The sequence below is a fragment of the Crassostrea angulata genome, chromosome 2 (genome assembly GCF_025612915.1).
Source record: "Crassostrea angulata isolate pt1a10 chromosome 2, ASM2561291v2, whole genome shotgun sequence".
Taxonomy (NCBI): domain Eukaryota; kingdom Metazoa; phylum Mollusca; class Bivalvia; order Ostreida; family Ostreidae; genus Magallana; species Magallana angulata.
The window spans coordinates 24,629,140-24,656,050 of record NC_069112.1 but is presented as its reverse complement, the minus strand read 5'-3'; the positions used below and the strand labels follow the sequence as shown (position 1 = coordinate 24,656,050).

Below are 26,911 nucleotides of genomic sequence, written 5' to 3'. Positions count from 1 at the left end.
GTCAATTGCTGAAAGCTCATTGAAAGTCCAATAACTCAAACCAACAAAAACTTACACATCATCCGCTATAAACGATGTTTTATATCTATCTACTAATGAATTGGACAAAACTAATTGTATATTGTTCTTAACAACAGTTAAATGTTTATGCATGTTAGAAATCAAAATTGTTGAATTTATGTGCTCAAGTGACACACCATTAAATATGAGTCTAACCGTTGATCATTTTTATTGTACCTTTTTTAAAGAAAAGGTGAATGCGCTAAAATTTAATTTTGCCAATACATTGGCACTTGCATTTGAGCTAAAATTTGTATGTGCCATATTTTCTCGTTTTACAGGTTCTACAGTAGATAGATCTGAATTTCATAACAGTTGCTTCTATATAAATGGCAAAGACTTAATAAATCATTTAATGTCAGAATTTGTGTAGTACTGTGACTCAGTTATGTCATTTTTGCTGAAAAGACAAAATAATCTTATCCTACCATGCTTGAATCCTATCTTATCTTTAATCTTGTAAAAAATAACAGTGTAGGTACTGTATAGATCACACACAAATTATAATAACTTTTAAAAAATAACAGTGCAGGTACTGTATAGATCACACACAAATTATAATAACTTTTAAAAAATAACAGTGCAGGTACTGTATAGATCACACACAAATTATCATAACTTTTAAAAAATAACAGTTCAGGTACTGTATAGATCACACACAAATTATAATAACTTTTCCATCCAGTGACCTTGAACTAACGTCAAGGTCATGACACACCCTCAGGCCATTAACAATATCTGTGAAGTGAAACCTTTAAAAATTTCTCATTAAGAAATATATGGACTGGACACAATTGCACAGACAGACAGACATACGGACAGACGATCAGATGGACAGTGTGATTCCTATATACTATCCCAAACTTTATTTGCAGTGGGTATAATAGATTAAAGCAATCCATACTTAATGAAATAGTTACCCAATTGTGGGAGTTCCTATATACTATCCCAAACTTTATTTGCAGTGGGTATAATAGATTAAAGCAATCCATACTTAATGAAACAGTTACCCAATTGTAGGAGTTCCACCTCCTCCAAGGCAATGTCCTCATCTTCAACCAAATGTTCTACATTCTGGTTGCCTGGTTGTGGGAGTCCCAAGTCCCCTGAGGTTATGGCCTCCCCTTCAGCCAAATCTTCAACATTCTGGCTATGCAATTGTGGGAGTCCCAAGTCCCCTGAGGTTATGGCCTCCCCTTCAGCCAAGTCTTCAACATTCTGGCTATGCAATTGTGGGAGTCCCAAGTCCCCTGAGGTTATGGCCTCCCCTTCAGCCAAATCTTCATCATTCTGGCTATGCAATTGTGGGAGTCCCAAGTCCCCTGAGGTTATGGCCTCCCCTTCAGCCAAGTCTTCAACATTTTGGCAATGCAATTGTGGGAGTCCCAAGTCCCCTGAGGTTATGGCCTCCCCTTCAGCCAAATCTTCATCATTCTGGCTATGCAATTGTGGGAGTCCCAAGTCCCCTGAGGTTATGGCCTCCCCTTCAGCCAAGTCTTCAATATTCTGGCTATGCAATTGTGGGAGTCCCAAGTCCCCTGAGGTTATGGCCTCCCCTTCAGCCAAATCTTCATCATTCTGGCTATGCAATTGTGGGAGTCCCAAGTCCCCTGAGGTTATGGCCTCCCCTTCAGCCAAGTCTTCAACATTTTGGCAATGCAATTGTGGGAGTCCCAAGTCCCCTGAGGTTATGGCCTCCCCTTCAGCCAAATCTTCATCATTCTGGCTATGCAATTGTGGGAGTCCCAAGTCCCCTGAAGTCATGGCCTCCCCTTCAGCCAAATCTTCATCATTCTGGCTATGCAATTGTGGGAGTCCCAAGTCCCCTGAGGTTATGGCCTCCCCTTCAGCCAAATCTTCAACATTCTGGTTGTCTATTTCAGAGAAAATTAAAATATGTTATTCATATTCACCTTAATTTCATGTTGAGCTTGTGAGAACTAATTGTTCAATAAAAAGTATGCATGGGCAGGGTCTTCTGAGATAATAGACACTTTTGTCTACATGTGTGCAATAATTGTTCAAATCAGGCTATGAATAAGTTTGTTACAAAAGACCTTACCCCTGGGAAACATGATTTGAGCAAACCTGAATCTTCACTACCTTGTGAGGCTTCTATACAAGTTACAATATATCTGACCAATTGACTTTAGAGAAGAAGATTTTTCTCTATATATTCCTATATAGAATAATTCCATCCCCACAGGGTCCCACCCTACCCCCTGAATCATGATTAAAACAAACTTGAATATCTACTACCGGTTTGTTCCCGTTTTGCACACATTTGAATTCTAGGTATCGAAAAAATGTGTGCGAAACGGGAATTTGACCAGGTGAGATAATTGCTTATTTGCTATAGTCTATATCACAATTCCTGTGAGGGCAATTGACAATAAAATAAATAAAACATATTTACTCGCAATTGAAATTTACATGTAATTTATGTTACAATATAACTTGCATAAAATCACATTTACATAATAATTGACATCCATATTCATAAATTTGATTTCAAACATCAATTTGGTCATGAACAATTTCATTTTTTTTTTAAACAAGAAAGATTATTGCAAAAGTGTTGAATATGTAGCGCCTTTGTTTAACTTACTGCCGATAGGAAGTACATGTACATGCTAAAAGTTTGAAGAGAATATGTTAATATTTAATTATTGCTTTTGCTGACATAAATGGAAGAAATGTGTCTAGTGAAAACGCTGGTAAATATTTTTCATTTATGTTGTGTTATATCTTGAATAATCGAAGAAAATATACAAACTGTATGATGATAAATAGGCAATTTTATATGCATGCTTCGAAAACTGTAAAGATTATTTCACAAAACCTATCAAATGTATTCCTTTTTTTTTTTTTTTTTTTTTTTTTTTTCAGATGCTGGAGGAGGTTTTTTTTATTCAATAAATTACATTACAAGCGAGGCAACATCTCCGCAGAGACCCTCAGGTATATCGTCACCTGGGGTGCCAGGGGCCCCCTGGATCCGATAAGTTATAATTAATATCAATATTATATATGTATATATTCAGTTTGAGTTATGTCATTAATACAAGCATATAAAGAAAAATATTAATAATACACAGAAATAGTAGTTTTTCTAAATCATCTCGCAGGATGACACATTTAAGTATTTATAATAGTAACAATAGAACAGAAAGAAAAATATATAATGTATGTTTGACGTTTTAAGTATATTTGAAATACATATTATAGAAAATATAAAAATATACGTATATAACGAAAAGACTATCTCATTTAAACAAATATAATATGATGGATGATTTTCGTCCTTGAATTAAAAAAAAAAGACGTTCATATAATGAAATACATGCACATATGGTTGCTGCCACAGGGGATATCATCACACATCTTACAGAGTCCTCGTTTTCCCCTATAGCAGCTCCACTGGAGAGACAGAAACCCTCCAGTAGCGTGGAATATGAAATTAATTTATAATTGGAAAGTAAATACATGCATAAGGAAAAAAAGAAAAAGAAGATACATGAAGACTAGACATCCAAAAGATGTATACATGTACTCATATTAAACATAAGCCCATATCAGTTTTGTGATACATTGTTAATCATAGTTCAAAAATAACATTACAGCTTCTCAAATAAAAGCCTAAGCATATCTATGTTAAAATTACTATATTTTGATTTTTTCAGGGCTAAGTAAAATATTTTTGTGGACGTTTTCACGTGCGAAATTATGTCTTCTGGTTTTTCAATATCATCATTTATTCTACACCACATCTTGTATTTATAAATTCTAAGTGCTACAAACGATATAACATTATTATAAACGATAACTTTGTTATTGATTTCTTTATATAGTCCAACAATTACATGTTTCCATGAAACCACAAAATGTAAGATAATGCTAACAATATTCCATATTTTTTTGACATTTGTACAATCATATAGTAAATGTTTAATTGTTTCATTAGAGTGCTTACAATACAAGCATGCACTAGAGTCGTTTTTCCATTTACTGAGATATTCTCTACTTATAAGTATGTTGTTTAATAGTTTATAGTTAAAATCTGCGATTTGTTTGTCAAACATGTTAACGACTTTGTTTATATAAATGTTTTTTATCCATTCTGATCCTTCAATATTAAGGTCCTTAAGTATTTTCTTGATATAGTATGGCTTTTCAAATTTGTGATCTCTAAAAATCTTATAGTAAAATTTACATTTTTTATCATCTATCGATTCATATATGTTACCATGAAATAGAAACTGCGGTCTGTGAATAACAGTCGTATGTTTAGCCAGACCTAGGTCAAATTGTTTTTTAAATTTATGAAATACGTTTTTCATTATAAAATATTCACAGATTAAATTGTTTTTTTGGGCTAATATATTCGAAAAGAATTCCAGTGGTTTTAGCCCATTTTCGTCAACAATATCTTTGACATATTTAAAACCTTTATTAAACCAGTTTTGAAAATAAAGTGTTTTGTTTTTAAACATGAACAACTTATTGCCCCAAATATGCTGTTGTAAAAATTCAGGGGTTGACATAGCATTTGCCTCTTTAGTGGTTTTTGAATAACTAAATGCTTCAAATATCTCTCTGTAAAATATTGGTAGCTTTTTTAGGAGAAAGTGGTTTTGCAGATCTATTTTATTTGTGTGTAATATATAAAGTATGTCATCATCTTTCAGTTTGAAATTTTCTAGAAAATAGAGCAAGTTATTTTCACCGTTTAATATATAAGATATCCAAGATGATTTAATAGCTTTGATTTTTGATTCTATATCTACTATTCCTATTCCGCCATATTTTAAATCTCCGATAAGTGTTTTTCGTTTTATTCGATCCTTTTTATTCCAGATAAAATTGAAAATCAATCTATTTATAGATTTAATAATATCAGAACTTGGGGATGGTAATATTGATATATTGTAGATCAATCTGGAGATAGCTAGACTATTAATAATACATGTTTTTCCGAATATAGTTAATTTTCTTTTTTTCCACGATTCAAAAAGTCTCTCTAGTTCTTTCAGTTTATCTCCCCAATTTTTTTCAATGCACTTTTCTTTGTTGTGTCCAATATATGTACCTAGAACTTTTGTACAGTCAAAGTTGATCTTAATTCCATGTATTGTGTTTTCTGTTCCTTTCAAATCACCAAGAAGCATACATTCTGTTTTATCTATATTTAACGACATGCCAGATATCGAACCAAAACTATTTATACATTTTAGCGCAGCCTTTAGTGATTGTTTGTCTCTAAGCGGTAATGTAGCGTCGTCTGCATGTTGAATCAATTTTATTTCTTTTGTCATATATTGGGTTTTGAAACCAGCAATTTCTTTGTTTTCCATAATGGTTAAAGAAAGTATTTCCGTCACAAAAAGAAATATTATAGCGGAGACAGGGCATCCCTGCCTAATGCCTCTATTCATAGAGCATGTTTTTGTAATCCATCCGTTATTTTTTAATCTAAATTTTGGTTCATTATAGAGTATGAATATCCAGCTGAGGAAGTTATCACCAAAGTTAAATCTTTTGAGAGTTTCAAAAATAAAATTCCATTCAACAGAATCAAATGCTTTTTTAAAATCAAGGAAAAGAAGAATTTCGTTATAATTTTCATTTTCGCAAAAGTCAAATATATCATGTATGGTTCGAGCGTTTATCCCGATGTATCTCCCTTTGATATAAGCAGATTGATGTTTACTTATAAGACGGTCTATTACTTTTTGAAGCCTATTTGCTAAGACAATAGCAATAATTTTATAATCCGTGTTTGTGAGACTAATAGGTCGATAATTTGCAAGATTTGATTTGTCCCCCTTTTTAAATATAAGCGTGATTAAGGAGAGCTTTTGTGAAGAAGTCATATTTTTATCATTAAAAGTTTGGAGTAGACAATTATAAAAGCGAGTTCTAAGTTCTGGCAAAAAGGTTTGATAAAATTCCCCCGGTAAACCATCAAGTCCAGGGGATTTATTCAACTTTAACATTGTAACTGCTATATCACATTCATTTATTGTAGGGAATTGTTCCAAAGATTGTTTTTCTTCATCATTAAGAATATTTACAAAGTGTACTTTATCGAGATAGGTCTTGATATTATTTTCATGAATGCCTATAGATTGATAGAGTTCTGTATAGAAATTACATAGTTCCCCTAAAATGTCATTACTATTAGTTATGAATTCTTGTCCTTTTTTTATGGATTTGATATTGTTGCTATTCTGATGTGTTGCCTCTAGCTTTAGAAAATAAGAAGAGTTAATCTCTCCTTCGTCGATCCACTTTGCGCGTGAACGTATTTGAGCACCTTTTGCTTTCTTATCGATAAGATCTTTTAGTTCCTTTTCTAATTGCCGTTTTTTGTTTATATCTATAGAATTTGTGTTTGGTCCATCTATTTCACTCAGTTTATTTTCAATTTCCTTAATCTTAATTTTGCAGGATTTATTTATCATTTTACTTTGATTTATTGAGTATTCTTTAATTTTGCTTTTTAGAGTATCCCAGTCTGCGTGAGCATTGTTACTTGTATCAAAGTTCCGTATAAGTTGTTTCATCCCATTTACAAACTGATTTTCTTTTAAAAGGGAGGTGTTTAATTTCCAATACCCGGGTCCTCTTTGGTTAGAATTGATATCGAAAGTTACTTTAATACATTTATGATCAGACATTCTCGTTCCCCCAGAGTGCGTACCAGGTATCTCCCGGAGTACAATGTTTTTTACTTGATATGCATAGGAATCTGAGACAAGAGCATAGTCGATGCGGCTTTTGGGTACGTTTTCCCCATTACACCAGGTGTATCCTATATCCCCTGGTCTCAGGTTTGACCATGTATCAATTAAACTGTTACCCGTAAGTACTTTTTTAAACGTCTTTATACTTTGATCATCATTAATTTTTTCTAGGTTGCAATTGAAATCTCCTGCTATAAAGATATTTTCACTATTTATAGAGAATTTTCGAATCCATGAATTTATTTTTTCAAAAAACGTTTTTCGATCATTTTGATTATTTCGGGCGTAAACATTTATTATTGAAAAAGTTTTGTCATCAAAAATATAGTTCAAAAAAAGTATCCTTCCATCATTTGATTTGTGAGTATCAAGAATTTCTATTTCAATATTTTTCTTAAACAAAATCGAAGTGCCTCTGCTAAATGGCGAATCAGAAAAATTGTGTATCGAGTTTCCAAACCACCTTGTATTATACTTAAATTCATGTTTTTCGATAAAATGCGTTTCCTGTAATAATATTATATCAGCATCAATGTCATTTAACCATGTGTATAATTTTGTTCTTTTTTCTAAGGAGTTAAGCCCTCTACAATTAAGTGACAAAATATTTAAAAACTCCATTGATTACATGTCTGCATTTCTGACATTTAACGTACAATAAAATTACATAATAATGCAATATTATAATTAGGATCTGTTCTTCTGGTTTCTTACCGACTGTTTCCGCTGCGGTGCATTCGGACGTCGTGATCGGCCAATGTCGGTAAGTATTTGGCCCATGGTGTTTTTGCCTGGCCACGCCTTCATCCCGGTGTACATTGTGCCTTTTTTGTCGAGCCCGGATCCCCAGTAGTCGTCAAAAGCGGCTTCCACGAGTAAAGTGGATGACCCAGTTGCAGAGATCTTGTCTCTGAATTCAATCACTTGATCGAATTTGGCCTCTAATACCTTGCGCATAATGTCTTCGCGTTGTTGTATCCAGTGATCCGGAACGGTGACTTGGGCGCCTATGCGTTTGGCTTCGAGTGCGGTGGCGGCGTTACGGACAGACGACGCCCTTATGAGATCCCCAGATCGCATGGCCTTGCTGTACTGGAAGGCATGCTCAGCGGAGGCATGCGAAATACCAAAAATCTTGATATCACATGGGTAGAAGTTGGACATCACATCATCCTTACCACTGAAGGCAATTATGTCCTTAGGGGAAGGGTCGTACTTGGAACATGCTTTGTCCCCTGGGGAATGGCCTGGATTTTTGCAAACTTTGCAACATGTCTCATATTCACAATTAAACCTCAAGTGGTCATCTCCCCAGCAATTGGTACACAGAATGCTTCTCTTGGTAGTAGGTTGCCCCTTATGGAAGATTGAGCATTTAAGCCCTGCGCATTCGCTGCTTTTCGGTAGAAATTTGCCTTGTTCCATTGGTTTCATATATACAAAACGATTTCCATTTAATATTTCTGTCATTTTGAAAGTGTTAGGGTTACGGATTTTTTCATATTTAATGTCTGATGTAAGTATTGCACCTAACTTTTCCAGCATGTTTTTGATACACGTGTCATCCACAGATAGCGGTATCCCATGGACCGTTATCCTCACAACATCCTCGCTGGGTTTCTCGGTCCCTGCGGAGAATGGATTGTTATCAAAAACAGCCACTGTTTTATTTTGAAGCTCAAAACCCTCGGAGATAAGCAGATTGCGACTTTCTCGCGATTCTACATATATTCTCCATAAGTCCCTATCTCTTTGGATGCATTTAATATCAGAGACAACAGTGCCAACTGCGCAAGCAAGGATATAATCAGAAATAGGATTGCTTTTATCGGTTTGAATATCCCTGTTTCTTAAGTATACAGGTTTGATCATTTTTGTGTTTTCCATTGTATACGTTATACACGGGAGAACTGTCCGAGAGTGAGTGAGCTTTACTCACCTGTAGTTCACAATGCTTGTTCACACAAAAATATGACACAAATCACGTTTTTACGAACAAATTCCAATCTGATAATCCAACATATAGTTGATATTCACTTTTTAAATACACTGTACAAATTTTATATACAAGAAATATCTAAATCCAGAGATAATTGTCAAAAAAGACGGAGCAAGTATAAGACACGTCTATCTACCTCTCCGTCACGTGACAGTCCATCTCAATGTATTCCCAATTCATGCATTTTCAACTTTTTTCAGTTTGAGGAACATCGCATCAATATTAAAATATTATTTTTGTCTGATTTTTTTTATGTATTTAACCTCCGATTTGAAAAACTAGAAAGTGACCCGCCACATACTAAAGCGGTGATGTCATAAAAACTACTGTCAAGGTCGCTACTTCAAACATCATTACATTGAAATATTTTGTGATAAAGATCTGTTTTCTTTCATAATATTCTTTCTGTTGATACCAAACAATCAATTATAAACATGCGTTTTACATAATTTGCAACTTAATTGTAAAAAGAGACACGGAGTACCCCATATGACTGTCTATGTAGTTTTCCCCTTCATCATATAATGATCCATTGAATCAGCTTCCAATTGGCTTTGGACCAGCAATTTTTCCTAATTCATTTGGTTTTATATTTAAGGTAAATGGACAAAAATGCAAAAGTCAATTCATCTAATCTAATCATTATTTTTTATCAGACTTTTTTAATAAATCATTATCTTTATTTCATCAACCGAAAAAAAATGGTGATAGTTATTAGTTATTAGACCTAAAACACAACAAAATATCTGTATTCTTCTTGTTTTATCGTTAAGGCACTGATAAAACACAGGTAAAAATCCAGGTAAAATCTTTGACCGAAAGCAGACTATAATTGCTATCAAAGCACAATTCACACCTATTGTTCTATACCCAATTTTCAAATGTGTGCAAAATGGGAACACACCCTACTACCTCATCGTTCATCACACAGGTGTAAAACAGTATACCCCGCTTCTTTCAGAGGTGTGTTCCCATTTTGCACACATTTGATAATTTCTTTATCTTTATCACAAAATATTTCAATCTTTGAAGTAGCAACTTTGACAGTAGTTCTTATGACATCACCGCTTTAGTATATTGCAGGTCACTTTCTAGGGTTTTTTTTTTCTAATCAGTGGCTAAAATACGTGAAGCATAAAAAATGCTGACATATATAATAATTTTAATATTGATTCGATATACCTCAAACAGAAGAAGGTTGAAAATACATGAATTAGGTCTACATCTGATAGGTTTAGTGAAAAAATCTTTACAGTTTTTGAAGCATATAAAATTGCCGATTTATCATGATATCATCATACAGTTTGTCTATTTTCTTTGATTATTCAAGCCACAGCATAAATGATAAATATTTCTCTTCAAACTTGTATTATGTACTTCATATAGTCAGTAAGATTAACAAAAGCACTACATATACAACATTTTTGCAATTATCTTTCTTGTTTAAATAAATTAATGAAATTGTCCATGACCATATTGATGTTTGAAATTAAATTCAAGAACATGGATGTCAATTGATATGTAAATAAGCTTTTATGAAAGTTATAATATTGTAACATGAAATAAATGAAAATATCAATTGTTAGTATATTATGAAAACCCAAATATTATAAAATTTAACAAGCTCATGAATACTTTTGATGTAGATAAACTAAAAAACTTGTCAAGATTTATTAAGAAAATTGTCAGTCTGTTCTTCCAGAAACCAACTTTAACAACCTACTGTATTGTACACTTAACCTTTTTTCGTCATTATTACTCCTACTGTACATGTGATCCTTGACCGTTTGTGTGTACATTTGTATATACTGATATACCAGTAAACTGGTCTTGAGTGAATAAAGAATTGAAAAATTGAGTAGATCTATATGTTTATTTTATTGTCAATTGCCCTCACAGGAACTGTGATATAGACTATAGCAATTTAGCAATTATCTCACCTGGTCAAATTCCCGTTTCGCACACATTTTTTCGATAGCTAATTTTCAAATGTGTGTAAAACGGGAACAAACCCTTTCAGAGCGGGGGTATAAAAATGTACAAAAGTCTTTAATTTGTTTATCTTACAATTATTGATTGCAGGCTCCATTCAAAATTATTATGTAACAGAAGACTAAATTTCTTACCATCGACATTTGTTGGAGTTGTGTAAGGTGAATTTATTTTTAATTTTTGCAACACTACTTTACAGGACATCATCTGCACACAAAGGAAAACAAAAAACATTATTATAATACTGAAACAAACTACATTAAAGCTGATATGATCATAAATATGCATTATTTCCCTTTTAAAGATGCAGACTTTTGCACTCTGTAAGAATGACACATATGTTCGATGTGCATGTGAAGTAAGGCAGCATTATCTGTGCAAAAAAATACGGATTCCTTGGAAATTCTTTCAAAGAACAAATGCTACTTTATGTTTTATTTAAATATTTTAGTTTCCTTTATTCTTTTTCATAATCATTTACTACAATGTTTAGTTCATGCATTTAGAAGTAGTGCAGCCTGAATGCCTTGATCAGAAAGCAAATGGCAGAAACTTTCTCGACCTGTACAGGCCCTGAAATGTGCTACTACCGTGACCAGTTGCATAGTTTGGTTCCGTTAGCTCTTTGAACAAGAGGTCCATGGGCCACATTGCTCACCTGAGCAACAATAGACATTATAAAATCACCTTTACGAAGTAATATACAAAAAAAAAAATGGACATGTAGCCTAACAGGTACTGTATATTAAAAAAATCAATTTTTTCCCTGGATATTCTGTTAACCATTGATCGCTTTTTGTCACAGTATAGTCATTTCACATATTGAGCATAACAGTTCTCAAGAAGATCTAAATCAAATGGGATATATATAAACCTACATCAAACTTGTGAAGCCCAAGAATTGTCCAGAGGCAAAGGTCTAAACAATTTTAAAGAGTCAAAATGCTTGCATATAAGTTAAACCATATATTATAACATTTTAATTTTGGTGAATTTAGACTTTTGTAAAATTGGAACACCCCCCCCCCCCCCCAATGTTGCTCCATCCTACTCCTGCAAAGTATGAATTTGACAAATTTGAATCTACACTATCTAAGATTGCTTTCACTAATGTTGCACCTTTTCTAAGAATAATCTTTTTTAAGAAAAAAGATTTTTCTCAATATATTCCTTTGTAAAGATTCAACCGGTCCCCATTGTTCCCCTACCCTACCCCCGGGGATCATAATTTGACCAAACTTAAATCTACCCTACCTGATGATACTTCACACAAGTTACAGCTTTTCTGGCCAGTCGTGTTCTGAGTAGAAGATTTAAAATAAAATTTCTCTTTATATTCCTATGTAAAAATTTGTCCCTTTTTTTTAGCAAACTTGAATCCCCTTAACCCAATGATGCTTTGTGCGAAGTTTGGTTGAAATTGGCCAAGTGGTTCAGGAGAAGAAGTTGAAAATGTAAAAAGTTTACAGACAGATGGACAGACAGACAGACGGACGCCGGACAAAAAGTGATCAGAAAAGCTCACTTGAGCTTTCAGCTCAGGTGAGCTAACAAAAAGGTTTACTTTGTGAACAGTATGGTCCATTTCTTGCACTGTATGCTTTGCTAAAAATAGCTTTACACTTTGTGAACAGTCTGCGTGCTTTATTAATGAGGTTGTTGAGGTGTGGCCTGAACGCTTTGATTAGTTTTTATATAATTTTGTTTAATATTTGCATGATTAACTTCAGCAGGTTTTGATTATGACAATCATTTTTTTTTCCCTTTATTTATTTGATATACAGTTGAACTTTGGTATCTCGAACACCAAATCTTGAATACCATGGATATCTTAAGGTACGACTGTGGTCCCGGCCTTTTTAACTATATAAATGATTTAAAAAAAAAAACGGTAGGTCGAACACAATAATCTTGAATACCCTGCTTATCTCGAAGTAAATTTAGGACCCTAGTAACTAAAAGACATGCATATTCTCAACGTCAAGTCAATTAACCTCCTAAATAAGTTCACATCTTCAGTGCACAGTCGCCAATTTCTTGGTTTATTTAACAGATTAACAGTTAGTATAGCACATGTCATCTGTGATTTTCTAGCCTTAATAGCTCCATGCTGGTGAAACCCTTTCTTAATAATTATGCAATGACAATGCTTACATAGTGACACTTCGATGATGCGATAATTAAACATAGCTTGTGATGATTATTTTGTAAACACATAAAAGTGAAAAAGAAATAAAAAAAATTAATTAATAAAAAATACTTTTTGCGGTTTGTAAATTTATCTGTACCAGAGATATCTCATAAACAATCTACAGGTGACATAAAAATACCATGCTTTTTTCGTGGCAACTTACTGCTGCTTCACATTCAGCAATGTTCTCTGCATTCAGAAAAGCCGCATGATGAGAGTGTACTTGGAAACAAGTTAAAATGAATAAACAAAAGATTTTTTGCTTTACTGAAAACAAAGAACATGATATTAAAAATACCTGTGCCAATTCTTCTTTTTCATTTCCTTTCTTAGGTTCCTAAAATTAGCAGTAAAAGATCTTTATTACACAACAAATCTTACTGAAAATAGACATTATGTGTAAATATAATCCTAAACATAGGTAATCACAGATTACAAAGGTCACCGAGACAAGGCATCACCTTTAAAAGGCATCACCTTTATGAGACCACCTTTATCATAATATATGAAAATCATACCATTATGATCTTGGATATTCATGGATACTGTTTTGATACAATATCGTATATCATGTGTTGAAATATTGTATGATAATCATATGTTCATTTCATACGGTATTATAAAAATACAATGTTTATCAATACAAAAACATAAAATACAAAATTGCATCCTATCATACTTACAATATTTATCATATAATACAATAATACCGTAATAAATAATGACGAGATACCATATTGTAACATATGATATAACATTGTATTGTGTTATACATTATTGTATTTGATCATATAATACAATATCATACTATATAATAAAATATAGACTAAGTATTATATGATACAGTAATACATAATGTGAATACATAATACATTCACAAAACTGTACATCAAGATATCATATTGTATAATATAGTATGCTTTTGTATTGTATTGTACGATACTTTTTTCTATTTGATACAAAATATGATATTGTATCATTTGATACAATATATTTGATATAACATTGTATTATATAATATGATACAATACCTTGAGATATTGTAAAATATAATATCATATCATATCATTCATATTGTATTATACCTTACAATTCCTATAAAAATTCCGTAACAAATCCTATATTAGCCCTCGGTCGCGGTATATCAGCCCTCGAGCCTGGCGGCTCTCAGGCTGAACTACAGCGACCTCGGGCTAATAAAGGATGCGATATAAAAATTGCCATGTTATGATTTTTATATCGTATACTTATAGAAAATATTAAAGAAACAATAAAAAACATAATTTGATGAATGATTATTGTTTACAAATCGCTCCTTGTCTATATATTCCATCTCTGATAAACTCCATGAAATTTTTGCGCCAGCTGTTTGTATCCTAGGTTGACGTCAACGTAACTTTTTGACGTCATACTCGGAGATCGGAGTTGAACGACGCATACCGAACTCTACGTCATAATAGATGATGATTAACGGAAAGGGGTGTGATATAACGTCCGAACATTGCCGGAGAGGGGTGTGATATAAATCTTATATCACACCCCTAGGGTTTATATCACACCCCTAGGCGAATTTTCTGTTTATATCGCACAGGGCGGAAAAGGGTATATTTTCTATAAGTATACGATATAGTAAAATATAATATATCATATCATTCATATTGTATTATACGTAACAATTCCATATAATACAATTTTATGTGTCTGATATAATAATATATTATATAAACCATTATCATATCATACATTATTATGCCTTCTGTCAGTTTGTTACTATATATTCAATACTCATCTATTTTCGCATAGTATTTAAGGATTTATATAGCGTAAGCATACTATGTCGAAATAGAGCACGGCAAATGTTTTCAACGAAAATCTTTCAAGCGCCAACAGCGTGATTCGAACTCATGACGCTAAAATCATTCAAGCTTGAAGCCCAACGCATTACCGCTATACTAAATCAGCCGTTATTGAAACTAACGGTATTTATATATATAAAACGTATATATAGACGACTGACATCAAGCAATTTATTCATTTTTCCAAAAACACTTCATTATTGACAGTAATTTTAAAGTTAAAGTTTCTTAAAAACTTTTAAACAAATTGATTTAACATTTTTCAAAGAAATTCTACAAGAGAATCACAAAAACGCTTTTTTAAATGACGCTTGATAGAGAATGTACAAGAACAAGAGGCCAATTGGCCTTAACGGTCACCTGAGTAGCATATATCCCATACACAAACTTGTCATGGAGTCTATGCATCTAATTAATTAGGTTTCATACTGGAGTAGAAAAATCATAAATTTGTAATGACGACCACATTTCAAAAAGAACTGTGAAACTAAACTAAACTAAAAGATCTGGTCTACAAAATCATGAATTCAGTTTTCCTTTCAGGTGTGTGGGAGTATAGAAGATAATTTTTAACATTATAAGCATTAACATCTATACATCCATTTTGGCCCTGCCCCAGAGTCAAAACCCATCTTTGAGGGGACATGAAAATTAAAATTTCAGTAGAGGACTTCCTGGTAAACATAATTATTAGTCAGTGGTTTTTTTTTATACAGATGTGTGAGAATAGAGAAGAAGATTTTTAAACTTTATATGCATTAACACTATATTGCCCCCCCCCCCTTCTCATGTCATGAACCCCTGACCCAGGGGCCATAAATTTCACAATTTAGGTAAAGGAGATTGGGGATATCATAACCATGTATTCAGTTTTTTGCCCACGTGTGGGAGTAGAGAAGAAGATTTTTTAAGATTTAAAACATTTTCACTATTTGGCCATATTGGCCCCACCCTAGAGCCTGAACACCTGACCCAGGGGTCATGAATTTCACAATTTAGGTAGAGGGCCTCATGGACATCATAACCATGCATTTAGTTTTTAACAAATATATATGGGAGTAGAGAAGAAGACTTTCTAAGATTTAAAACATTTTCACTATTTGGCCATATTGGCCCCACCCTAGAGCCTGAACCCCTGACCCAGGGGTCATGAATTTCACAATTTAAGTAGAGGGCCTCATGGACATCATAACCATGCATTTAGTTTTCAAAAAATATATATGGGAGTAGAGAAGAAGATTTTCTAAGATTTAAAACATTTTCACTATTTGGTCCTATTGGCACCACCCTAGAGCCTGAACCCCTGACCCAGGGGTCATGAATTTCACAATTTTGATAGAGGGCCTCATGGACATCATAATCATGCATTTAATTTTTAACAAATACCGGTATATATGGGAGTAGAGAAGAAGATTTTCTAAGATTTAATACATTTTTACTATATGACCATATTGGCCCCACTCTAGAGCCTGAACCCCTGACCAAGGGGTCATTAATTTCACAATTTAGGTTGAGGGATTCATGGACATCATAATCATGCATCTAGTTTTCAAAAAATATATATGGTAGTAGAGAAGAAGATTTTCCAAGATTTAAAACATTTTTACTATATGGCCATATTGGCCCCACCCTAGAGCCAGAACCCCTGACCCAGGGGCCATAAATTTCACAATTTTGGTAGAGGGCTTCATGGACATCATAACCATGCAACCAGTTTTTTCCTCACATGCGTGGGAGTAGAGAAGAAGATTTTTGAAAATTTGGCTTTTTTGGCATATTTGGCCCCGCCCGTGGCACCCCAGGGGTGGTAGAGCCATGAATTTCACAATTTAGATTCTTCTTACCATAGAGATGCTTCACACCAAAAATGGTAACGATTGACCTGGTAGTTTTCAAGAAGAAGTTAAAATTGTTAACGCACGACGCACGACGACGGACGAAGACCAATTGCAATAGGTCACCTGAGTGACTCAGGTGACCTAAAAAAATTCAATGAGATTTCGTCTGCTAAACATTTCGAGTTCTCTCGGTAAGGCCAAACGTCTCTCATTTCTTGAAAAGAACATAACCCTTTGTTGACTTTTTATTGTACAACAACTTGTTAATTAAATAAACAATCAAATCAATTGATTAATTTGAAAAAAAAAAAACACCAAAAGCTTGCTTTTCCAGTGATAATTTATAGGGACTTGTCAACACTCGAACGTCACAGCTACTTAAATATAGCAAAGCACGTCAGTATATTCAACAGTCGGCATAATAATAACAATAGTGTTGTGTTGTGCACAACATAACACTATTATATAAATATTGTATGATACAATATTATATCATATCATATGATACAATATTATATATTGCAAAATCATATGTAACAGTATTATGTGATAAAATAAAATATCATATAATACAACATTGAATCATAATATACAATACTAAACGTAACAATATCATAAAACAATATCATATTAAATATTTTTAAAAATGATACAATATCATACCGTATTATATAACTTTTTACAATATAACATATGATATTACATTATATCATAATAAACAATAGTGTATCATATCATTCAATACTATATCATAGGAATAATGTTATATCATTTAACAACAAACACATCTATCAAGCAGGTTTGAGTGAGGAAGGAGATTTTATGCATCCTTGATAATGGATAACAGGCTCTGCATCTGAAGCTACCTCTACAGCCATTTATAATATAGTTGAATCAACTATGCAAGCTATTATCTATAAAACCTGTTCAAACTAAACTTCATCCAGCATCCAAAACCTATGGCTCAGATTCAGCATTCAACCCCGTCATGTGCATCAGTATCATAATACGCATCATCCATGCAAGTTAAGTGAAGTTAAGAGCAGTAATAAATAAGATATCATCATCAGAGGGCACCTGTTTCAAAAACTTGAACCAGCTATTAAAAAATCAACTTCCTCCAGCATCCAAAACCTATAGCTCAGATTCAGCATCCATACCTGTCAGATACATTAGTATCATATAGTGTTGTTACATGTACGATAGTCGCCGACTATCGAAAAATCGTCGCTGAAGGCAGCAGGTCGGCGACAATCGATAACAAGTCTTTATCATCGATAGTTGCTAGAATTCAGTCACATGACAGATAACCTTTTATTTCGTAGCAATATCCATAAAAAGACTAAAGTATTATTATACAGTGACCAACCTAGGGGGCGACTTGCTTTGTGATCTGTAACTTTGCCGGAATTTCCTCCTAAAGAGAAGTTGAAGTCGCCCCGAATGCTGAGTTTACGATTGTGTTAATTAAATCCAAAGGCAATAAAATTATAATTATCAAATTCATAAGACTTTTTCACAAGGTCAGTTAACCCCTTTTGTCATTAAGAACTTGCGACCGTCTTATCTTCATGGGTTATACAAGAGGCCAATTGGCCTTAACGGTCACCTGAGTAGCATATATCCCATACACAATCTTGTCATGGCGTCTCATATATGCATCTAATTAATTAGGTTTCATACTGGAGTAGAAAAATTATAAATTTGTAATGACTACCACATTTCAAAAAGAACTGTGAAACCTATAATTTTGGTGAAAAACCAAAAGATATGGTCTACAAAATCATGAATTCAGTTTTCCTTTCATGTGTGTGGGAGTAACGAAGATAATTTTTTAATGTCATATGCATTAACATCTATACATCCATTTTGGCCCTGCCCTAGAGTAACAAGAGGCCCATGGGGCCACATCGCTCACCTGAGCAACAATGGGCGTTCAAAAGATATTGTGCCATATGGTCAAATTTTACACTTATTTTTGCATACCCGTAATCTTTGACATTGAACCTTCATGAAATACTATTTTTTACCAGAATAAGAAAATCCTAAGCAAGATATAAAACTAAACATTTGGTAGGGGTACACTGTTAAGTTGTTAACTTCCAATTCCCTATATTTTCGTTCTGCCCCCCCCCCCCCCCACCCCCCCAACTTTGTAAAGCGATCAAAATATATGAGAGCATATAGGTACATTTTTTTCATCAACTACTTACTAGTTATTGTATTTTTTTAAAAAAAATATCAAAACTGATGTAGATTTCACATTATTTATTGTATAAAGTGGGGCCCCAGAGAGTAGGTATATACAGAATATCATTCTTTTATTTTGTTTGTACAAGTATTTAACATACTCTAATTCATATAGAATTTCTAATGTTCAACCAAAATTTCAGCGTCAATCGTAGAATTATAAGCAAGATACAGAGCTCACAGTTCGCCTAGGTTTGAGTCATATTTTGTTCACATGAGTTTATTACATTCAGCTTAAGATTTTTAACTTGGTATTTCCTATTCAGCATTTAAAATGGAAAAAAAGAATGGCCTAAGATTTTCAATTCTTTTATTCACTCAAGACCATTTCATTGGTATTTGAGGTTCAAAATCAGTTTATACCAATGAACACAAACACAGTCAAGGATCACATGTACAGTAGGAGTAATAATGACGAAAAAAAACTTAAGTTTACAATACAACAAGTTGTTAAGCTGGTTTCTGAAATAACAGACTTTGAAAATTTTTCTTAATAAATATTGACCAATTTTTTACTTTTTTAATTTTTAGTTTTTAAGATATGTGTACAAACATAGAATTGTGAGCAAATCTCTGTATCTTGTTTATAATTCGAAGCTTAACACTCAAATATGGTTAGTAAATCGATATTGTAAACAATTAAACACAAGAAACATGCACTATAACAAATAAAGAAAACAATTTCAGCTCAGGTGAGCTAAAAAACAGAAAAATTAAATTTGACCAAAATCGTGACCATGCCCCTTTAAGGTACTCCACTACACCTTCAAATAGTTTCTCTAAATTACTTGATTATGATAGAGATCATGATGGATAAGAAGTATATATGTCAATTAGAAGAAATAATGTGCAATTTTGGATAAAAATGATATTTTTAAAAAATTCATTCAGTAAACATGAACAAAAGCCACAGGCGGATTCGAACTCATGATCTTCGGTTCACAAGCTTGATACTTTAACCACTGAGCTATGACGATATACATCAGAATTGATTGATACAAACACTTTAACAAAACATTTAAATCGCCATCTTGTGACGTAGTGTCTTAAAAAGTATAAGTCTAGGTGTAGTGAAGTACCTTAAGACATAAAGACAAAAAACCTCCATCTGGATGTATTTATATAAATATATTTTACAGTGTTTTAATACTATTAATTAATTAATAAAATCTGTAAGGATTACCTCCCTTACTTTTGAACATCAGTGTACAATATATAAAATAAGGAAAATGAAAACTGTCATAAAATCATTAAATCTTGTCTGATCTTAAAAAAAAATTGCAGGTGCACATCTTCAGATGGTGATCAACATATGTACAAATTTCAAACTGTTCCATGCAGTAGTAAAAAATTCTATAGGGGGGACAAAGTTGCATCTACAGACAGACGGACAGGGTGAAACCGATATACCCCCCTAAACTTCGTTTGCGGGGGTATAAAAACCTGAACCTCCTCAAGCATTCGAAACCTATGGCTCAGATTCAGCATTCAATCCTCTCTGGTGCATCAGTATCATAAGATGCACCATCCATGCAAAATTGGTGATGTTTAGGACCAGTAATAACTACGATATAATCATCAGAGGGCACCTACTCCAAAAACTTTAACCAGCTCTAAAAACTTTTACCTCCTCAAGCATCCGAAATCTTTGGCTCAGATTGGCATTCAAGCTTGTCTGGTGAATCAGTATCATAAGACCCATCCATGCAAGTTTGGTGATGTTAGGCTCAGTAATAACAAAGATATACAGTAAAACACGGTTATAGCGAACACGCTTATAATGAATTGACGTTTACAGCGAAGTGAATTTCATTCCCCAAGACTCCATTTCATGTTGTAAACTTGACAGATATAATGAATTACGCTTATAACGAAGTTAAATTGCCCGTCCCTGGGACTTCGTTATAAGCGTGTTTTACTGTATTCATCAAAGGGCACTAGCTCTAAAATCTTTAACCAGCTCTAAAAACTTTAATCCCCTCCAGCATCCAAAATCTATGGCTCAGATTCAGCATTCAATCCTCTCTGGTGCTTCAGTATCATAAGACACACCATCCATGCAAATTTATTGAGGTTAGGACCAGTAATAACTAAGATATAATCATCAAAGGGCACCTGCTCCAAAACCTTTAACCTGCTCCAAAAACCTTAACCTCCTCCAGCATTTGAAATTCAGGATTCAGATTCAGCATCCAAGTTTTTCAAGTCCATAAGTATGTCCAGATGCATCATTCATGCAAGTTTGGTGAAGACAGGACAAGTAATATGTTAGATACAGGACCCGCAACAAAAACTTTAACCGTATAGCATAAGATCCCCCTTACTTTGTCTCTGTGAGCTAAAAATGCAATGATCACATATTGTAAACTTGAGATTTACCTTTGTTTCTTTTGGAATTTCATCTCTTTTTGTTTCCTAAAACAAACAGTAAAGTTATATAATTATTTCAATAAGAAACCTAGTATGTTATGCATGTGCATGTCTATCTGAAGAAATAATTTACACAATGTTCACTCCATGTGTTAACCACTGAGCCCCCTTTGATTCCAAATGTTGTTTAAGAGTTTAATTGAGAATCAACTCAGTCTATCTTGATGCTTAAATACATAAAAAATATTACAAATATTTATGTAGCATGAATTGCAGTTCTTGAACATAATATCTTAAAAGATTTAACTGCATACATTCCAATATTTGTGAATGATTATCGTAAGATGCAGCATCCATGCAAGGTTGGTGAAGATAGGACCAATAATAATCTAAACATGCCCATCAAAGGGCACCTGCTCTAAAACACAGTAACCTTCTCCAAAATCTTTACCTCCTCCAGCATCAGAAATTAAAGGCTCAGATTTAATTCAGCATCCAAGTCTGTTAAGTTCATAATTATGCCAATATGCATGTTTAGTGAAGTTAGGGCTGTTAATAACTCAGACCTGTTCTAAAAATTTTAACCATTTGTAGATGCAAATGCAGAGGGTATAACATAAGCTCCCCTAGTCTTGTAATATTCTTTGAAGAAATGAGATAAAAATACATACTTTTTTCCTCCAAGGAAGGTTCTTTTCTCCGTAGTCATAACGTATTTCTTCCCCCTTACAAATTTTTCTTGATGCATATAGCACAAGATGTGGAACTCCGTCTACTTCAAGTATTTTCATTACAGAATTATTTTCTTTTGATTTAGGGGCTGCATCATTCACATATTTCCCTTTTTGTTTTGAGTAAGTTCCATCCACCCTTAAAAGAAAAAAGAAAAAAAATATATACTAATTATATATATAAACAATTTCAGTTCTGGTATACTGTATTGATTGATTAATTGTCAACTAGTTTAACTGCTAGTTTAAAGGCGACACAATCATTGCAGGCATTGGGTGCACTACTTGTTATGGGTTAAAATGTTTTCTTCAACAGAAAAGAAACATAGACATTGTTAAAGATTCTGAATTTAATAAGAGCAACGAAATATTCAGAGCCGTGTCAACCAATTTGAAGAGGAAAAGACTCGGGGGACTGACCACCATCCTCCCATTTCAGAGCAGGATCTTCAGAAATTGTACAGTAAACACTCCGTTTGGTCTACAGAGAAAGGTGTGGTTTGAAATTATGCTTTACACTTAACGTAGCAAAAGATGATGTTGGGAGAATGTATGCATATCAGTGTGTTTATGAGCTGGATAAAAATCATCGGGCCGATGCTGCTGGAAGTGTTACTGAAGTTCAGATGTACAGTACCGTCAACGCGGATCCCGTATTTGACCGCGCTCCCCCCGCGGTTATTTAATCCTTTCCGCGTTACACCATCGCGGTTAATTCATCGCGGTCCTCGGAGAGGGTTAGAACTGATTTTAAACATTTCCGACTACAAAAATGTTTTAATCCATATCAGTTTGTAGCTTGTTTTACGGCACTCTCTTGATGCTCAAGACAATTAATCTAGTCCGTGACAGGCACATGCTACACGGAGAACGTTTACCTACGGTCAATGGCATGATATGAAAATGTTACTCAACCCTTAAAATACTAAATTATATTGACATGATTTTATGTGAGTTCAATATGAAGCTACAACACAAATGTACATGTAGTATCAGCTGCGAATACCGTTTTTCGTAACCGCCCCCTCCACCTCTTCAACGTTTTAATGACTGTGAAAGTACATGTAAATTGTACTTGACTTAAGTCCCAATTGTTTAACACAAAGGTGTGAAACCATCGCATTGACGGGAAATCACTCTACGCTTGAATGCACAGAATACACTGGTACATGTATATGAGACAGGTGGATAATCCGTGTAACGAGTGACCATCAGGAATTTCATTTTTTTTCAAACAATTTTACTAACAGTAATAACAATAAATAGTTATTCATTTTACTGTTATCTGTTTAACTGTTAAACGTGTTTAAGATGCACCCCCTCCGCAAAAAACCTAAAACCTTTAATATAGAATAAGAAAGAGAGAGAGAGAGAGAGAGAGAGAGACTGTCGATACTCAAGACAATTAACCTAGTCCGTGACAAGCACACGCTACGCGGTGTACGTATACCATACGATCAACAGCAAAATATGAAAATTTTACTTTACCCTTAAAATATAAAAAGATATTGATATTTTTTTTATGTGTGTTGAATATGAAGCTACTACACATATGTCGTATCTGTAGCGAATTATAACGTTTTTGGTACCCCCTTTCCAACGTTTTAATGACTGTCAAAGTTAACTGTATTTGTCCCAATTGTTTTACACAAAGGCGTGAAACCATCGCACTGACAGGAAATCACTCTTCGCTTGAACGCACAGAATTCACGGGTATGAGGCAGGTGGATATTCCTTGCAACAAGTGACAACCAGGAATTCGTATATCAAACAATTTATCTAACAGTAACAATAAATAATTGTTTCATTTTACTGCCTTCTTAAACTGTAAAAGGTGTTTAACATGTCTCTTCCCCCGAAAAGAGAGAGAAAGAGAGAGAGAGAGAGAGAGAGAGAGAGAGAGAGAGAGAGAGAGAGAGAGAGGGGGGAGGAGAGAGAGAGAATTAGTTTTCTTTTTAAATAACACGGTGTCAAGCATTAAATCAAACATCATAAACAGTGTTAAATACTTCATTGTTAGACAAACTTCTTTTTTTCCTTTACCTGAAGACTAATAGAACAAAACTGTTTTCCTTTATCAAGGAAGAAGCACGTGGTGCAGCTCCTGATTTGATTGACAGGAGAAGCACATGGACTCAGACTGAAACTGCATATTGGATTCAATCACAATGTCTTTTATGAATACTAAACTCAGGAAATTTTTATATTATTATATTTCAATTGAATGCAGTGGCGTCGTGGGGGGGGGGGGGGGGGGGCTTAAGAGCATTACTCTCTCTCTCTCACACACACACATACAGATCATAGATAAAATCAAGATCGGCGACACTCAATCAACATGATCAAGAAGCCTGCAAGATAGGTGTACGGTTAGACGAAGCCGTACGCAATTTTGAGATTTTCTTTTGTCTTGAATAGGTGTGAAAACCCCTAGAGCATGTTGTTTTCTACCCTAGGTTTGTTAATCACTATACACAGGAAATGATCGCGACTTATAATTAATATACACAATGAAGGAAATGTGTACAAAAATAGTTGGCATTTGATTTTTTTTAAAAGTAACTCGAGATGTATGCATTTAATAACATGTACAACTTCTCATGTTGTTTTGTGATGTAACAACCTCATTCCATTTCTTGTAAAGAAATGTCTATCTTCACGCACACCAGAACGCCTAGCCATTGTTTTTATGAAAATCACAGAATATATACGTGTATATACACTGTATCTTTTCAGGGCAACACTTAGTTTAAAACTGAATAAAACCCGTGCGATGTGAAGAATCATACAATTTTAATTATGAGTACCTTTTTCCTTTGTGTTATTAGGAGAACTGATTTTTCTTTGAACATTTAATTGTGAGCAGGTGTTTTTATAAGGCTACAACTAGTCGGTCTGCTGGTTGAAATCAATTTTCCTAACAAATTATAAAATTTTTATCAAAACAATGACGCTTGTTACAGCAATTATAAAGTCGTGATTTTCCGTAATATGAGCGATTAAGCCACTTTTATAATTTGAATGAATTTTTAACGGTTTCATAGGATAAAAAGATAAAATGATATTGAAAAATAAAAATATACGTACCTGAATATTTATGAAGTAAAATATTTAATTTAAGTAAATAAGTCTTATTAATTTTACATTTTTTGTTAGATTTTAAAATTTAATATAATCGTATATCGATAGATCAATAAGTTAGTAAAGCATGATTTTTCAACCACCTGCGGGCATAGCTCATTTCACCTTGGATTGTACAGATAACAGCTTTAAATGACTAGAATTCAAATATTACCCCAGTATTACAAAATAAACAGCAAATATTAAAAAAAAATATTTACCTACAAATTATGTGATTTTCTATAAAAGGATCATGATTATCTTTATGCATTTGTTAACTTACATTTATGTTTAATGCATGTTATATTTTTTTTTAATCGAGGGAGATAACTCGTGTTCAAAAAGAGGTCAAGGTCACAGCAATGGAGTAGGCCACACTTTTCAGCTCTCCCCTATATCAGGCTGATTATGTGATATATACCATTCCAATTAACTATAAATGGATTGTGTGATGAGTATAAGGGTGACTGGTATGTGCTGTATAGTCTTGAATTACAATTTAGTGATAAATTGGTGAAATTCTTGGAAAAACAATGAACTCTGAACATTCAGGTATGTGAATACTTTTCACCAACCTAACTGTTAATGTAAACAAAGAGATACCAGTGTGATCTGTCAGAGTCTATATCTGTGCTAATACTCAATAACTTGTTACCAAACCAGCTACAACTACTTATCTAATGATGTCAAACAATAAACCCACCACTAAAAACATCAATAAAGCTGCAGTCAAATCATCTGTAACAAACAGACCCACTGATAGTGCTAAACTTGGTGAGGGAGCCGCAAGACCAGCGACTACACCAAACAAACCTCCATTAAAGAGGGGAAGAGTTGAGAGCTCACCCTCCAACTCCACCAACAATGATTCAACAACATCATTTGATGACCCCCAACTCAACCAACTAAGTTCCTTGCTTGATGACCTCACCAAGGATCAACGGGGCACCAAACAGGTTATCGATTTGATAATGCAGAAACCCTTCATCAAAAACTGTATGAGTGAACTCTTCATGCCCCAAATTAAATCACTTCAAAATGAGACAAAATTATTAAATGACCGGATTGACGAGATGGAACAGTATTCCCGCAGAACTTGCCTAAAATTCTCAGGAATCCCTGAAGAGGGAACCAGTGAAAATACTGACAAACTAGCAATGAATGTCATCAATCTGATACTATCCAAGGAAACATCCAAAATTGGGTTGGACCGAATAGAGAGAACCCATCGAGTCGGCCCGCGCAAGGGGAATGGGAAACCAAGAGATATCATTGTACGGTTTCTCAGTTACAGAGATCGCGCCACAGTTTTTCATCATAAGCGCAATCTTAAAAACTACAACCATAATCCGAGTACTTCATCGAGAGTCTTTATTAACGAGGCACTGACTAAACAAAGATCCAACATCCTGTTTGAAGCTCGCAAGCTTGCTCGTAGCAGACTTGTCGATAGTGTGTGGACGTATGATGGTCGCATCATTGTAAAAATGGATGAAAATCGTATAACACTTACCACAGAGGACGACCTCGAAAAGCTAAAAACGCGTTTGGAGCACCATTATGATGAACGTATCCTGACCACTTCTACCCCTGTGACTGAAAGGGACTAAGTCGTTCTTCGTGATTAACTTTGGCTACTAGAGCTGTTGCTCTGTAGCCACCCACGTGCCTTAGTCCATTTTCAGACTGGTCAAATTATTATTTAATTCGTAAAATCCTAGAAACGCTATGTACTTTCACTTAACCCACACATGTGTA

General features: G+C 33.9%; 1 protein-coding gene across 1 annotated transcript in view; it reads right to left on the bottom strand.

Moving 5' to 3' along the window:
* Nucleotides 1-26,911, bottom strand: part of LOC128174059 (uncharacterized) — a 60,849-nt gene that overhangs the window by 20,203 nt on the left and 13,735 nt on the right. Inside the window, exons 4-8 of the mRNA XM_052839696.1 lie at nucleotides 21,974-22,172; nucleotides 21,312-21,347; nucleotides 13,287-13,325; nucleotides 10,932-11,004; nucleotides 1,071-1,934 (exon numbers count right to left, since the gene is read on the bottom strand). Coding sequence (XP_052695656.1) covers nucleotides 1,071-1,934; nucleotides 10,932-11,004; nucleotides 13,287-13,325; nucleotides 21,312-21,347; nucleotides 21,974-22,172 — 1,211 coding nt within the window. The remainder of the gene's footprint in view (nucleotides 1-1,070; nucleotides 1,935-10,931; nucleotides 11,005-13,286; nucleotides 13,326-21,311; nucleotides 21,348-21,973; nucleotides 22,173-26,911) is intronic.